We start from the raw sequence: 15,744 nt of genomic DNA, 5'->3' as shown, positions 1-15,744 counted from the left end.
TCCCACATCCAAACATTTTCCCCATAACCCTGCAAATTAGTGCTCTTTAAGTACATATCCAATTGCCTTTTGAAATGTTCTCTGGAATCTAATTCCACCACCCTTTCAGGTAGTGCTTTGCAGCTCCTATCAATCCTCTGAAAAAGAATTCCCCTCTAATTCTTTTGCCAATTATTTTAAATCTATGGCCTGTGGTTACTGACCAACTTGCCAGAGTAAACAGTTCCTCCGTACTTGCTCTTCATTATGTATGATCCGCAAACTTTTTGAAATTGTCTGCCCTATGCGCAAATTTAGGTCATTTATATACCAGTGGCGCAGTGGCTAGCACCGCAGCCTCACAGCTCCAGCGACCCAGGTTCAGTTCTGGGTACTGCCTGTGCGGAGTTTGCAAGTTCTCCCTGTGACCGCATGGGTTTCCGCCGGGTGCTCCGGTTTCCTCCCACAGCCAAAGACCTGCAGGTTGATAGGTAAATTGGCCATTGTAAATTGCCCCTAGTGTAGGTAGATGGTAGGAGAATTGAGGGAAGGTGGGGATGTGGTAGGGAATATAGGATTAATGTAGGATTAGTATAAATGGGTGGTTGATGGTCGATACAGACTCGGTTGGCCGAAGGGCCTGTTTCAGTGCTGTATCTCTCTATGACTCTATGCAAGAAAACAATGATCCTAATACCAACCCTTAGGGGATCCCACTGCAGAAGTATCCATTCATCAGCTTTGTCTCCTCTCCCGAAATCAAATACATACCAAGTTACCACCATCCCTTTCATACCATGTGCATCTGTTTTCTGAATATTATGTGGTACTTTATCAAATACCTTTTGATGTCCACATACATAACATTACTGCACTAACCTTCATCAACCCTCTCCATCAAAGAACTGAGTAGTCGACACCATTTGGCTTTGACATGCCAAGCTGGCTGTCCCTTGTTAACTCAGTTTCTCCAAGTGAGGATTAATTTTGTCCTTGACAATGGTCTCGTTGACCACTGACATTAGACTGACTGACTTGTAGTTACCAGGCTTATCCCTCTCCCCATTTTTTGAACAGGTATGTAACATTTGCAATCCTGCAGTCTTCTGACCGCGTAGATCCAAGAAGTTGGGAAAAATTGTGGTCAGAGCTTCTGTTATCTCCACCCTCGTAACCTAGGATGCACCCAGATGAATTGTTAACTTTGAGTGATGCCAACTTCTTTGGCACCTCATTTCTATCTCTACGAACATACGGGTTAGGAGCTGGAGTACGCCACTTGACCCCTCAAGTCTTCTCCGCCATTCAATAAGTTGATGGCTGAACTGATTACTCCACATTCCCATCTACCCGATAACCTTCCACATCCTTGCTTATCAAGAATCTATCTACCTCTGCCTTAAAAATATTCCAAGACTCTGCTTCCACTGCCTTTTGAGGAAGAGAATTCCAAAGACACTCAACCCTCTGAGACAAAAAATTTCTCCTCATCTCTGTCTTAAATGGGCGACCCCTTATTTTTAAACAATGACCCCTAGTTCTAGATTCTCCCACAAGGGGAAACATCCTTTCCACATCCACCCTGTCAAGACCCCTCAGAATCTTGTATGTTTCAATCAAGTTGTCTTTTACTCTTCTAAATTCTAGCTGCTACAAGCCTAGCCTGTCCAATCTTTCCCCCGAAGACACCCCACCCATTTCAGGTATTAGTCCAGTAAACCTTCTCTGTACTGCCTCCAATACATTTACATCCTTCCTTAAATAAGGAAACCAGTACTGTACACAGTACTCCAGATGTGGTCTCACCAATGACCTGTATAGCTGAAGCATAACCTCCCTACTTTTATATTCAATTCCCCTCACGATAAACGATAACATTCTATTAGCTTTCCTAATTACCTGCTGACTCTGCATACTAACCTTTTGCGATTCATGCACTAGGGCACCCATTTAGATAATATGCTTTTTTATTCTTCCTGCCAAAGTGGACAATTTCACTCTTTCGCACATTATACTCCATTTGCCAGGTCTTTTCCCACTCACTTAACCTATCTAGAACCCTTTGTAGCCCCCTAATGTCCTCTTCACAAGTTACTTTCCTACCTATCTTTGTGTCATCATCAAATTTAGCAACCATACCTTTGGTCCCTTCATCTTAGTTGTTTATATAAATTCTAAACGGTTGAGGCCCCAGCACAGATCCCTGTGGCACACTACTCATTACATCTTGCCAACCAGAAAATGACCCATTTATGCCTACTCTCTGTTTCCTGTTAGCTAGCCAATCTTCTATCCATGCCAATATGTTGCCCCCTACACCATGAGCTTTTATTTTCTGCAATAACCTTTGATGTGGCACCTTATCAAATGCCTTCTGGAAATCCAAGTACAATACATCCACCAGTTCCCCTTTATCCACAGCACATGTAACTCCCTCAAAGAACTCCAATAAATTGGTTAAACATGATTTCCCTTTCAGAAAACCATGTTGAGTCTGCCTGATTACCTTGAATTTTTCTAAATGTCCTGCTATAACATCTTTAATAATAGCTTCTAACATTTTCCCTAAGACAGATGTTAAGCTAACTGGCCTGTAGTTTCCTGCTTTCTGTCTCCCTCCCTTTTTGAATAAAAGAGTTATTTTCACTATTTTCCAACCTAAAGGAACCTGCCCCAAATCTGGGGAATTTTGGAAAATTAAAACTAATGCATCAACAAGAAAACTATCTCACTAGCCACTTCTTTTAACACCCTAGGATCCTATTCAATGTTTCTACTCCCTCCTCCTCAACTGTCTCATTAACTTCATCCTCTTCTTTTGTGAAGACTGATGCAAAGTATTCATTCAGTACCTCAGTCATGCCCTCTGCTGCCAGAAGATTGTTCTCCCTTTTGTCCTTTATTGGCCCCACAGTTCCTTTAACTATCCTGTTAGTTTTTATATGTTTAGAAAAGATTTTTGTTGTCCCTTTTGCTAGCCATTAATCTTTTCTCTCTTTGCCCTTATATCTTTTTTCAATTTCCCCCTGACTCTTTGTATTCTGCCTATTTTTCTACTGTATTCTGCACTTGGCAATTGTCATGAACTTAGTTATTTTGGAATCCAGGAAGCTCTAGCTTTGGATGCCCCTTCTTTCCTCTTTAAGAATCTGCTTTGTTTGGACCCAACCTTTGTCTCCATTGAAGACCTGCTACAGATGATTTACATTTTTTTTTTTGGCCAATCTTTGTTCCCAGTCCACCTGTGCTAGATCTCTTTTTAAGTCACTGAAATTAGCCCTCTTCCAGTTGGGTATTTTGAGCTTTCATTTTCTTTTTCCCTCTCTATAACTACTTTAAAACTAATTACATTATAATCACTTACCCAGATGTTTTCTCACTGCAGCACACTCTGCCCTACTTAATTCCCTAGAAATAGATCCAGCATTGCTTCCTCGTAGAGCTAGAAACAATGATTAAGGAAGTTCTCCTGTAGAAACTTCAGGAATTCTTCACCCTTCTTGCCCTTTACACTGATCGATGTCAGATTATCTGCCTGGATGAATTAGAATTTCTTCTAGTTTAACATCAGGAAGCCAAAGCCCGGCCGGACTCCATTCCCTTGAAGACTTCAGCCATTGCTTTCAGTCCCCGTTCCAAACTCTGTTCCCTAGCTACCAACCTCGCTCCTCTCCCTGGAAACAGTCTGAGTCTAAACCAGTCTGTTCGTAATCTTGGTGTCATATTTGACCCTGAGACGAGCTTCCGACCACATATTTGTGCCATCGCAGACCACTTTTCACCTCCATAACATTGTCTGACTTCACCCCTGTCTCAAGTCATCTGCTGAAACCCTCCATTCATGCCTTTGTTACCTCTAGACTTGACTATTCCAATGCACTCCTGACTGGTCTCCCACATTCTACTATCCATAAACATAAGATCATCCAAAACTCTGCTGCCCATGTCCTAACTCGCAGCAAGTCCCGTTCACCTATCACTCCTGTGCTCACTGGCCTCCGTTGGCTCCTGGTCAAGCAACGTCTTGATCTTAAAATTCTTATCCTTGTTTTTAAATCCATGGCCTCGCCCCTCCCTACTTCCGTAATCTCCTCCAGCCCAACAGAGATATTTGCGCTCATCTAATTCTAGCCTTATGAGCATTCCCAGATTTTCATCGTCCACCATTGTTGGCTGTGCCTGGGCCCTAAGGTCTAAAATTCCTTCCCCACACCTCTCTACTCCTCTCTCCTTTAAGACGCACCTTAACACCTACCTCTTTGACCAAGCTTTTGGTCATCTGACTTATGATCTCCTTATGTGGCGGTGTCATATTTTGTTTTATATTGCTTCTGTGAAGCACCTTGGAATGTCTTATTACATTAAAGGCATGGTGTAAGTTGTTGTCAATCCTCTCCTCTTCTCAGTGACACTTTTAAATTGACAGCCCCTTGTCAATGATTCCCCAACCAACTTTATTTTATAAAAATCTTCATAATTTGAAAAACTTTTATAAAATTGGTCTTGACCTTCGCTGCTCCAATGGAAATAGTCCCATTTTCTCAAGCAACACCACGGGCCTGATATTAACTGTGGGTTTTGAATGAGTTAAATCTTGCCCCATAACTCTCAAGTTGAGTCCTGATCTGATTTTAGAATGTAATAAAATTAGCCGCAACTAAGTTCTGAGTAGAACAGCTGCTTTGGGCGTCAGGCATGTGATTGATATGTCACACCCAGCAGAACTGGTTTTGGGTGATTAGTGCCCCAGTGCTGTGCAGGTTGGCTTGTGAGAGGACAGTGGTGTTGAACTGCCTTTCTTGACACAGGAAGATCTTGTGGAGGCACCTCTGGTGGGCTTCTCCAATGCTTTGAGGTGCCTGCTGTATGTTGTCCAAGTCTCGGAAGCAGGGATCACCGCTGCCTAGTAAATCATGATCTTGGACTCTGGTTTGCGATCCTACTCCTGAAATACTGTTTTCCTCTGTTGGCCGAAGGCTGAACTAGCACTTTGGCCATGATGACCTTTGTTGTCTATGTCTGCCTTTGCCGAGAGGAGGCTCCCAAGATACGGAAAATACTCCATATTTTTCAGGATTTCGCTGCTGATCTCGATTGAAGGGTTGAGGTGTTGTGGTGTGGGAGCTGGTTGGAAGAGGATCTTCATTTTCTGAGTGTTTAGTGAAAGGCCCATTTTCTCACATGCTTCAGAGAAGCACTCGACAATGTTGTGGAGCCCACCTGACCTCTAACCTCTAAGTTACTCCAGGCCTATAACCTCTGCAAAACCTCCAGTTCGATAGCCGCTTCCAAATGTTTTGTACATCACATGCCTGACCTTTTATTAATTTGCCATACCGTTAATGGTAGAGCCTTCAATCACTTCAGCGCTTAATGTATTGTAAAGCTCCTTGGGGCATATTTCCACACAAATTTAAGTCATGTTAGCTGATGAGACTATTGCTGATGGTCCAGTCTGTTTGGCTGAGGTGTGCATAAATTCAGTAATGCACATTTGTTCGTGTTGATAAAATCTACCAAATCTAGTACTGATAGTTATGTTTGAGGCTGTAGTTATATTACCTATCTGAGAGCCTTAGCTTTACAGTGCCGAGCACAGCCTGCAAGAACCAAGTTACATTGAGGGCTGTTGCAATTGGCCACTGGGGGATAACTCCTCAACTGTGTCCTTGCATTCAAGTTCAGACCTCCAATTCCCAGCAGTTTAAATAGTGCTTTCTCAAACGTTAAACACAGCACTAACTTCATGAAGTGACCTGGAAAGCCAGTAGAACACCTAAAAACCATTGTAACATTTAATTCTGCAATATAGATATCTAATTCAACATTTACAAGCCCTTTTAAAATAAGCTTTTCTGAGAACATAAGAAATAGGAGCAGAAGTAGACCATATGGTCCCTCGAGCCTATTCAACCATTCAGTACAATGACGGCTGATCATTTGCCTCAACTTCACTTTCCTGCTTGCTCCTCATATCCCTTGATTCCCAGAGACATCAAAACATTATCTATCCCAGTCATGAATATATTCAATATTGGAGCATCCACAACTCTCTGGGATAGAGAATTCAGAGCATTGCCAACTTTCCTAAGAAATTTCTCCTCTCCCCGTCCTAAATAATCAATCCCTTTCCTAAGGCTGTGCTCCTGTGTCCTAGATTTCCCAGCTAGAGGAAACAACCTCTGTGTCTACCCCCTTAAGCCCCTTCACAATCTTGTATGTTTCAATGAAATCACCTCTCATTCTTCTAAACGCCATAGAATATAGACCCAGTTAACTCGGCCTCTCATCATAGGACAACCCTCTCATCCCAGGAACCAATCTAGTGAACCTTCGCTGTAACACCTCCTAAGCAAGTATATCTTTCCTTAGATATGAAAAACAAAACTGCACACAGTACTCCAGGTGCAGTCTCACCAAAGCCCTTTCTAATTCTAGCAAGACTTCTTTGTTCTTGTACTCCAGTCCCTTTACAGTAAAGGCCAACATGCCATTTGCCTTCCTAATTGCTTGCTGTACCTGCATCCAAACTTTACTTATACGAGCACACCCAAATCTCTCTCAACATCAACATTTAAACATTTTGTGCCTTTTTTTAAAAAAAAATTCTGCTTTTCTAATTACCAAAGTGAATAACCTCACACTTTGCTGCATTATACTGCATTCACCGCCACTTTGTTGCCCTTTTATCAATACTGTTTACTTCCTGTCTATTAACCAATCCTCTATCCATGCTATTCTTTTACCCCCAACTCAATGAACCCTTATCTTGCATGTTAGCCTTTTGTGTGAAACCTTATCGAATGTCCTTTGGAAATCCAAATATATCTACTTTTATCTTCCCGACTAGTTACATCCTCAAAAAAACTCTAATTAATTTGTCAAATGTGATTTCCCTTTCACAAAATCATGTTGAATCTGATCTTATTATGATTTTCTAAGTGCATTGTTCAGACTTCCTTAAGAATAGATTCCAGCATTTTCCTGACGACTGATGTTAGGCTAACTGGCCTGTAGTTCCCTGTTTTCTCTCTTCCTTCCTTTCTTGAATAACCATTCTAGAAACTAGGGAATTTTGGAAAATCGTAACCAGTGCATCCACTGTCTTTGCAGGTGGCTCTTTTAAAGACGTAGGCCATCAGGTCCTGGGATTTGTTGGCATTTTGTCCCTTAAGTTTCTCTCACACTTTTTCTTTGCTGATATTAATTACTTAAGTTCCTCACTGTTAAACCATTGGTTACCCTCTACTTCTGGTATGTAATTTTTGTCTTCTAATATGAAGACAGACACAAAATATTTGTTCACTGTCACTTCCTCATTCCTCAGACAATTTCTCCTGTCTCTGCCTCTAAGGGACCAACTTTTACTTTCAATGCACTCCTTTTTATATACTTGTATTACTGGCTAGTTTGCTCTCATGCTAATATTTCCCTTTTTATCAACCTTTTGCTTGTCCTTTACTGGTTTCTAAAACTCTTCCAATCTTCAAATTTAGGACTATTCACAACATTATGAGCCTCTTGTAATCTAATACTATCCTTAACCTCCCTAGTAGGCCTAATATAGGCTTCCTTCAGATTTATTCATTGTAGAATAATTTGTCCATATCCTACACTTCAAAAAAAAAAACAAAATTACTGTGTAATTGATTTCACCTAGTTATAACATATTCCATCATGTTACATTAGGAGCAAACGTCAAATGAGGGCACTGTTTCCAGGAAGTATATTCCCCCACACTTGCGTGAAGTGGCTGAAACTGTGGATGCAAAGAAGAAGGAAGAACTTGCAAGACTGAAAAAGACCGTAAAAGGACTTCTGAATAGGTAGGAATATGAAAACTTTCGACTTTTGCCATAATGAAAACTGGATTGCTGTTAATTGTAGAAAACTTTATTTTCTTAAAACTTTGGAGGGAGAAAAACATTCATTGTTACTATGAGCCTAGACCATAGAAGGGAGGGGGAGACGGTTGCATAGTGGTAATGTCACTGAACTAGTATCTAGTGACCTGTGCTCCAGAACTTGCCGCACCAAAGGCCAAGCTGTTCCAGTACAGCTGCAATGATGGCATCTATCCGGCGATGTGGAAAATTGCTCAGGGTATGTCCTGTACACAAAGCAGGACAAGTCCAACCCAGCCAATTACCGCCCCATCAGTCTACTCTCGGTCATGTGATGGAAGGTAATCGACAGTGCTATCAAACGGCACTTGCTTAGCAATAACCTACTCAGTGATGCTCGGTTTGGGTTCCATCAGGGCCACTCAGCTCCTGACCTCATTACAGCCTTCAGCCTTGGTTCAAAAATGGACAAAAGAGCTGAACTCAAGAGGTGAGGTGAGAGTGACTGCACTTGACATGAAGGCAGCATTTGACTGATTATGGCATCAAGGAGCCCTAGCAAAACTGGAGTCAATGGGATTCAGGAAAAACTCTCCACTGGTTGGAGTCGTACCTAGTGCAAAGGAAGATGGTTGTGGTTTTTTGAGGTCAATCATCTCATCTCCAGGTCATCACTGCAGGAGTACCTCAGGGTAGTGTCCTAGGCCCAACCATCTTCAGCTGCTTCATCGATGACCTTTCTTCAATCATAAGGTCAGAAGTGGGGATGTTCGATCATGATTGCACACTGTGCTGCACCATTCGCAGGTCCTCAGATCCTGAAGCAGTCCGTGTTGAAATGCAGCAAGACCTGGACAATATCAAGGCTTAGGCTGTTAAGTGGCAAGTAACATTCGTGCCACGCATGTGCCAGCCAATGACCATCTCCAACAAGAGAGAATCTAACCATCTCCCCTTGACATTCAATGGCATTACGATCGCTGAATCCCCCACTATCAACATCCTAAGGGTTACCATTGACCAGAAACTGAACTGGCGTGGCCATATAAATACCGTGGCTACAAGAGCAGGTCAGAGGCTAGGAATCCTGAGGCAAGTAACTCACCTCCTGACTCCCCAAAGCCTGTCCACAATCTACAAGGCACAAGTCAGGAGTGTGATGGAATACTCTCCACTTGCCTGGATGGGTGCAGCTCCAACAACACTCAAGAAGCTCGGCACCATCCAGGACAAAGCAGCCTGCTTGACTGGCACACCATCCACAAACATTCACTCCCTCCACCACCGACGCACAGTGGCAGCAGTGTGTGTAAATCTGAGTTCTTTTTGCCTTCAGTCTGGTTCAGTAAATATACCGAGTCGGATGTGTAGGTAAAATCAATCACTTTATTTGCGCAGTCGCCAGCGGACTTACTCTGAGAACAGCGGCACTGACTCCACCAGAGTCTGTCGGGTCCCCCCCCCAGAGTAAGTAAAGTTTGTGATACAGGTACTACTGTTTATACATTAAGATTCATGCTACACCTCCTTGTTTAACCAATCAGTGCGGTACAATTCGACTTCACCCACGTGGTGACGTGCAGTACATCTGTTACTGAGGTTACAATACACTCCATTCTCAATACATACTTGTTACTAATAAAATATCGTTTTGTATCAGCAAGATTAAAAGAAAACAGACATTAAGACAATTAGCAAAGGAAGAGGAGTTAGAAACAAGATACTGATTTTGATTCCCACAGATACTGCTTTTGCTTCCCACAATTGTCATAAGTCCTGGGATCCTGTAATCTCTGTCAAGTCACATCATGAAGTAACACCAAGCAGCAACAGTATACAGTGATAGTGTGGCCTTTCATTCCTTATCATCACTCACACAGGGATGGCCAGCATCTCTCACAGGAATCCATTTGTTCCAAACCACAAGGAGTCACACAATCAAGTCATGAATGAATAAATGTCCTTGCAATTACCAGTGCCTGTAAGTTTATACGATCTCACACTCTCAGCCTTTACTTTTAACTATTTCATTGCAGTTTCTCGAGCTTTAAATCATTTCATCAGAGCTCAGCAAAGTGACTACTCCTAACTTGGCTATATTTCCCATCTAGCATAGTGCCATGTCGTTCTGCTCACTTCCACATTTGTACCATCTACAAGATGCACTGCAGCAACGCACCAAGGCTCCTTAGACAGCATCTTACAAACCTGCGACCTCTACCACCTAGAAGGACAAGGGCAGCAAATGCATGGGAACACCACTACCTGCAAGTTCCCCTCCAAGCCACACACCATCCTGACTCGGAACTATATCGCCGTTCCTTCGCTGTCGCTGGGTCAAAATCCTGGAACTCCCTTCCTAACAGCACTGTGGGTGTATCTACCCCACATGGACTGCAGTGGTTCTTGAACGCAGCTCACCACTACCTTCTCAAGGGCAATTAGGGATGGGCAATAAATGCTGGTCTAGCCAGTGACGCCCATAGCCCAGGAATGAATTTTTTAAAAACCGGAGGCCCAGGCTAATGGTTTCAAATCCCACCATGGCAGCTGGTGGAATTTAAATTCAATTAACTAATAGAAATCTGGAATTGAAAGCTCATCTCAGTAATGGTGCCATAAAACTATCATTGATTGGCATAAAAACCCATCTGATTCACTAATGTCTTTTAGGGAAGGAAATCTGCTGTCGTTACCTGGTCTGGTCTACATGTGACTCCAGACCCACACCAATGTGGTTGACTCTTAACTACTCTCTTAGATGGCCTAGCAAACTACTCAATTGTCAAGGGAAATTAGGGATGGGCAGCAGCGACACCCACATCCCATAAAAGAATAAAAAACAAAAGGTCATCGACGATGTGTTAACCCCACCTTCCTATCCCCACTGATGCTTCCTACCCTGAATGTTTTCAAAATTTTCCGTTATTTAACTTGTATGATTGTAAATATTTGAATTCTTCTAAAATGTGACAAATATAATCTTTAAAGAGCAGTAACTTTATATCAAATTGACTGGTTTCAGTGTTGCAAAAGTTTTCAGGATTATTGAGATTGGGAAAGGCCAATCTGGAAGAAAGTGTGAGGTTCTGTCATGCAGAATGGTTTGATTTGCTAATCAAGCCAGAAGGGCCATGTGTATTACACTTATTCAGTTCAATTTGGAACATTGCTTGAGCTGAGAAAACAAGATGCTGTAAAATTTGTAGTTATATTTTTATGTCTAAGAGTTTACTGTGATCTTTTAATTTGAGATTTGTGATTCAAAAGAAGTTGTATTGTTTACTGCTGAATGAAGAGTGCATAATTCAAGGTCTGATAGATAAGTGGTGACTTATTGTGAAAAACTGTTTTTATATAGGCTTATGAATAAGTTCAATAATTCAATTTGGAGACTAAATAAAACAAGCTTGCGTATGTTGGTATTTCCTCCTTCAATACTGTCTAAAAGTCAAGTAAGTGTTCCAGTAAATAGGTGAACTTGATCCATGTTAGTCCTGAGAGTATGAGATTTATTTGGCTGCAAAAAATGCAGACGCTAGCTGCTCAGTGCTTGGAATGCAAGGTTCACTTATGGGGAGCTTATACCAGAACTGCAGAAAATGAGAACTGCTCATTTAAGATATCCTAAACTGTCGCACACTGGGTTAGAAATACTTTAGACCAATTTTAATAGTTGCAAAAACAGAAACTTAGTTGTAACATGCCGTTCCTTCGCTGTTGCTGGGGCAAAAACCTGGAATTCCCTTCCTAACTGCACTGTGGGTGTGCTTGCACCACATGAACTGCAGCGATTGAAGAAGACAGCTCGCCATCACCTTCCCAAGGGCAATTAGGGATGGGCGACAATTGCCAGCGATGGTCACATCCCATTGAAAATTTTTTTTAAACTTGCATATGACACCTATTCCAACTGGCCATTTCTGTGAGATATCTTCCATTTCTTCCCTCCCCCAACATCGTGGTTGCATAGATGTATCTTAATGATCTCCGTGCTTTTCAATGGAGGGATAACATAGTTTCTGAAATTCAGCTGCCTCAGTAGTAGTATTCCCATCTGAGTTAGAAGTTCACAAAATCACAAATTCTTAGAGCACAGAAGGAGGCCATTCAACCCCATCGTGCCTTTGTTGGCTCTTTGAAATAGCAGTCGTGCTTAGTCCCACATCCCTGCTTTTTGTTCACAACAGTGAGTGTTCCTCATTTTCAAGTACCTGTCCATCTCCCTTTTAAAATTATTTATGAAATCAGCTTTCACCATTGTAGATCCCACACAAAATATGAAAGTGAAGCGCAAGTAAAAAAAAAAGTTTCTCCTCCTCTCCCTGCTACATCTTTTGCAGATGATTTTGAATCTATGACCTCCAGTTGTTAACTCAGTGACCAGAGGAAATAATTTTTCCCTATCTACTCTATCAAAACCTCTCATCATCTTGGATACCTCAATTAGGTCATCTCTTAACTTAGCATATTTCAAGGAGAACAGTTCTAACTTTTTCAACTTGTCCCAACTGAAGTCCGTTATCCCTGGTAACATCCTGGTAAACCACCTTTGCACCCTTCATGCAGTAAAATTTCACTGCAGGAAATGAGCTAATACTTCCAAGCTGTATTGTCAGAGGTGGTTTCTTTCAGATGAGATGTTAAACTGAAGCTCCATCGGCCTTCTTGGGGAGATTTAAAAGATCCCACGGCACTATTTGTAGGAGATCAAGTTCTCCTAGTATCCTGGCTAACGTTTGTCACCCGCTTTTGCTTTGCATCATCATCCCTTTTTTTTCTTTCCTCCCCACCTCATCCACACATTTCCCCAGGCTCTGTAGTTGCTTATAAAATGTTGAATCTCTAACCTCCAGTTCCAATGAAAGGTCATTGACCTGAAACATTAACTCGATTTCTCAGTCCACAGATGCTGCCTGACCTGTTGAGTATTCTAGCATTTTCTATTTTTATTTCTGACTTCCAGCATCCACAGTATTTGGCTTTTGGTCTACCATGTAATGAGTTATCTTGCCTTCTTTTACTCTTTTCAATCTTGATGGTGTCCTGCCTTGTGAACCTTGACCCTTCATCTCATTTCTCAGTATAAAAAAGATAAAATTAGTGGCATCCCTCAGTAATTTAAAAAGCTAAGCATCTAATGTATAATTATCGTAAGGAGCATTTGTATAGTGTGTGTAGTATTAAGCCCACCAGTAAAATCCTGCATTATATAGTCAATATTTGGAATGGATAATTAGGTAAATGATGCTTTCAAGTAACCATTACTTCAAACGTGAATCTTAATTAACCTTTTTCTCTGGTATTAGATTGAGTGAACCTAATATGGCCTCCATTAGTAGTCAGCTTGAAGAGTTTTACATGACAAACAGCCGGAAAGACATGAATGATACTCTAACGGATGTCCTCCTGGCGGCCTGTGTCACTCCAGCCTTGATGCCTAACAGGCTGATGATGGAGCATGTTCTGTTAATCAGCATTCTTCATCACAACGTTGGAATTGAGGTAACATCATTACTCAAGTCGCTTATCAAAGCGGTCAAATAAATAGCTGTTTTTAAGCTTGCGATATTTATGTTGCTGGCATTTTTAATTTTGTGTTTGGCAGTAAGGCTGATTGCTTACTGCAAATCTGTATGTTGGAAAATTAAATTATCAGTATTACTACCATAATTGGTAGAACAGATGCATAAATCTCAAAAGCAAAGTACTGTGGATGCTGTAAATCTGAAATAAAAACAGAAAATGTTGGTATTACTCAGCAGGTCTGACAGACGCTGCCAGACTTGCTGAGTATTTCCAGAATTTTCTGCATAAATCTCATTTTGGCTGTAAACTTAAAGCTGCTGAACAGCAACTCATTTTACCCCTCTTTTAAACACTTTTTTTTTTTAAACTGCAATCTGAGGTAATTTTGATTATTCTGAGCCATTGTTCTATGAAATTGGTTTGTAATTGCCTGTTTCTATGCTGTCCGACTCTATGACTCTATTACTGATGAAATCTAAGGAGTGGCAAATCAGATCTACGAATTATGTTTATATAAACACAGACGTAAATATGTTTGTGTACAGATGGCATCTCTTAATTTTGTATCCAGACTTCTTGAGCACACCGCTATTGAAGTCAGTTCTTGGCTACCACAGAATTTTGGGTTGCAAAGTGGTCAAAACATTTCTGTTAGCATTCTTGTCTCCAAGCACCATCTATGGAATTTCTCATTTAGATGGGTTAGTAAAGGTTTTAAGTGAATGAGTATACAAATAACAGTTCTATTTGGTAAGATTGATTGAGGTACAATGGATATACAACCACATTGTTGGAATTTGGACTACCAGAATCAATTAACCCTTTAACCCCTAATTCTCAAGTTGTGAGATGATTCAAAGTAATGACCCTTATTAGTGACAATGGTTATATTTTGTTCAGTATAAGCAGGACTTGACACATGCTTATATCTGAGCAGTCATATCAAAGCACAACAGCATTAAGATTATGCCATGGGTAGAAGTGCAATTTCCATGTAACCACCCTATCGTCATGCCCCAGGTACTGTCGCATCAATCAATGTAGCATGTAAAACCTCTACCATTTCTGTGTTCAGGGAATCTCCTTTTACACTTCCTTTGCACAGTCGTAGCCTTTGGAGACTGATTTAACCCAATCATTACTTTGCTATTGTTTGAAAGGCCCAATTACAAAAGATGTCATTTATCCATCATCCCACCAAAGCCTGGACAAACTCTCAAGATCTCTGGCTTCCCATGTTCAGGCGCCTCTCAGCTCATAAGCACTCAAATACCAAGCTTGACTAAAGCAAGAGAAACATGGTGGCCTTGGCACCCAGGTGTCTTGTCTAGGATTCATGGCACTGTTGTTTTCTCTGCCCTCTATCTGCTCTCTGGAATTCTGCTAAGGTGTTTATCTTTTAGTTCTCAGACAGCAAAACCCTTCAAAAGTATTTGATTGGAGGCTTTGGGTCTTACTGAAGGTGTGAAAGACACTATATAGAATTGCAAGTTTGATACCATGAATTTTCAGAGTTATAGTTCACAATGTAATTACTATATGTTAGAATTACTGATTAATGCCTTTTGCTTTGCAGGTTGGAGCACATGTTTTGGAGGTAATAGTGAAGCAATTTGATGAGCACTCTAGGACTGACAGTGAAACAAAAGAATGTGATAATTTAATTAGTTTGATTGCACACTTCTACAACTTCCATGTGATACACTCTGTGTTGGTGTTCGATATTCTGAAGAAATTCACAAGCATCTTCAAGGAGAAAGACATTGAGCTAATCCTCCTTTTACTGAAGCATGTGGGATTTACCCTTCGGAAGGATGATGCTGTGGCATTGAGGGATTTGATCATGGAGGCCCAAAACAAAGCTAATAGTGTTGGTAAACAATTTCAGGACCAGACTAGGGTAAGACAGATTTCAAATTCAGTTTGGAATTCATTTTTGAGATTGGGGATTTTAAATTGTATTCTGGTGACAGTATTTTCTGTGCCATGGAACTGTGAAGTATAGGTTTCACTCTGCAGTTCTTTGCATTAGTTCATGATTCAGCTGTACTATTTGAAGAGGCATCCATTAGAATTGGAAGTAATGATTCACATTAATATATTAGGGGTTGCTCTCCTGGGATGAAATTGAGGAGCTTTATTGGGTACAGGAGTGGAGCTTTTTCTTCTGCATTTGACTATAGTGTATCTGACCAGAGATTACTTGAACTGAAATATCCTATACTGGAAGCTGCCTTTAAGAATTGACAACTTTTTAAAAATTAATTCTCAAGATATAGCTGTCTTGAGAAAGGCCAGCATTTGTTGTTCATCCTTAGTGGCTGTCGAAAGTGATGGTGAACTTTTTTCTTGAACCGTTGATTTCCTTGTGGTGACAGTGCTCCCACAATGC

The 15,744-nt window shown here is 41.1% G+C and overlaps 1 protein-coding gene across 1 annotated transcript in view; it reads left to right on the top strand.

Moving 5' to 3' along the window:
* Positions 1–15,744, top strand: part of nom1 (nucleolar protein with MIF4G domain 1) — a 93,994-nt gene that overhangs the window by 9,953 nt on the left and 68,297 nt on the right. Inside the window, exons 2-4 of the mRNA XM_068015008.1 lie at positions 7,669–7,805; positions 13,133–13,328; positions 14,929–15,252. Coding sequence (XP_067871109.1) covers positions 7,669–7,805; positions 13,133–13,328; positions 14,929–15,252 — 657 coding nt within the window. The remainder of the gene's footprint in view (positions 1–7,668; positions 7,806–13,132; positions 13,329–14,928; positions 15,253–15,744) is intronic.

This window comes from Heterodontus francisci, chromosome 2 (assembly GCF_036365525.1).
Source record: "Heterodontus francisci isolate sHetFra1 chromosome 2, sHetFra1.hap1, whole genome shotgun sequence".
Taxonomy (NCBI): Eukaryota; Metazoa; Chordata; class Chondrichthyes; order Heterodontiformes; family Heterodontidae; genus Heterodontus; species Heterodontus francisci.
The sequence above is the reverse complement of the archived record's forward strand: the minus strand, read 5'-3'. Positions and strand labels throughout refer to the sequence as shown.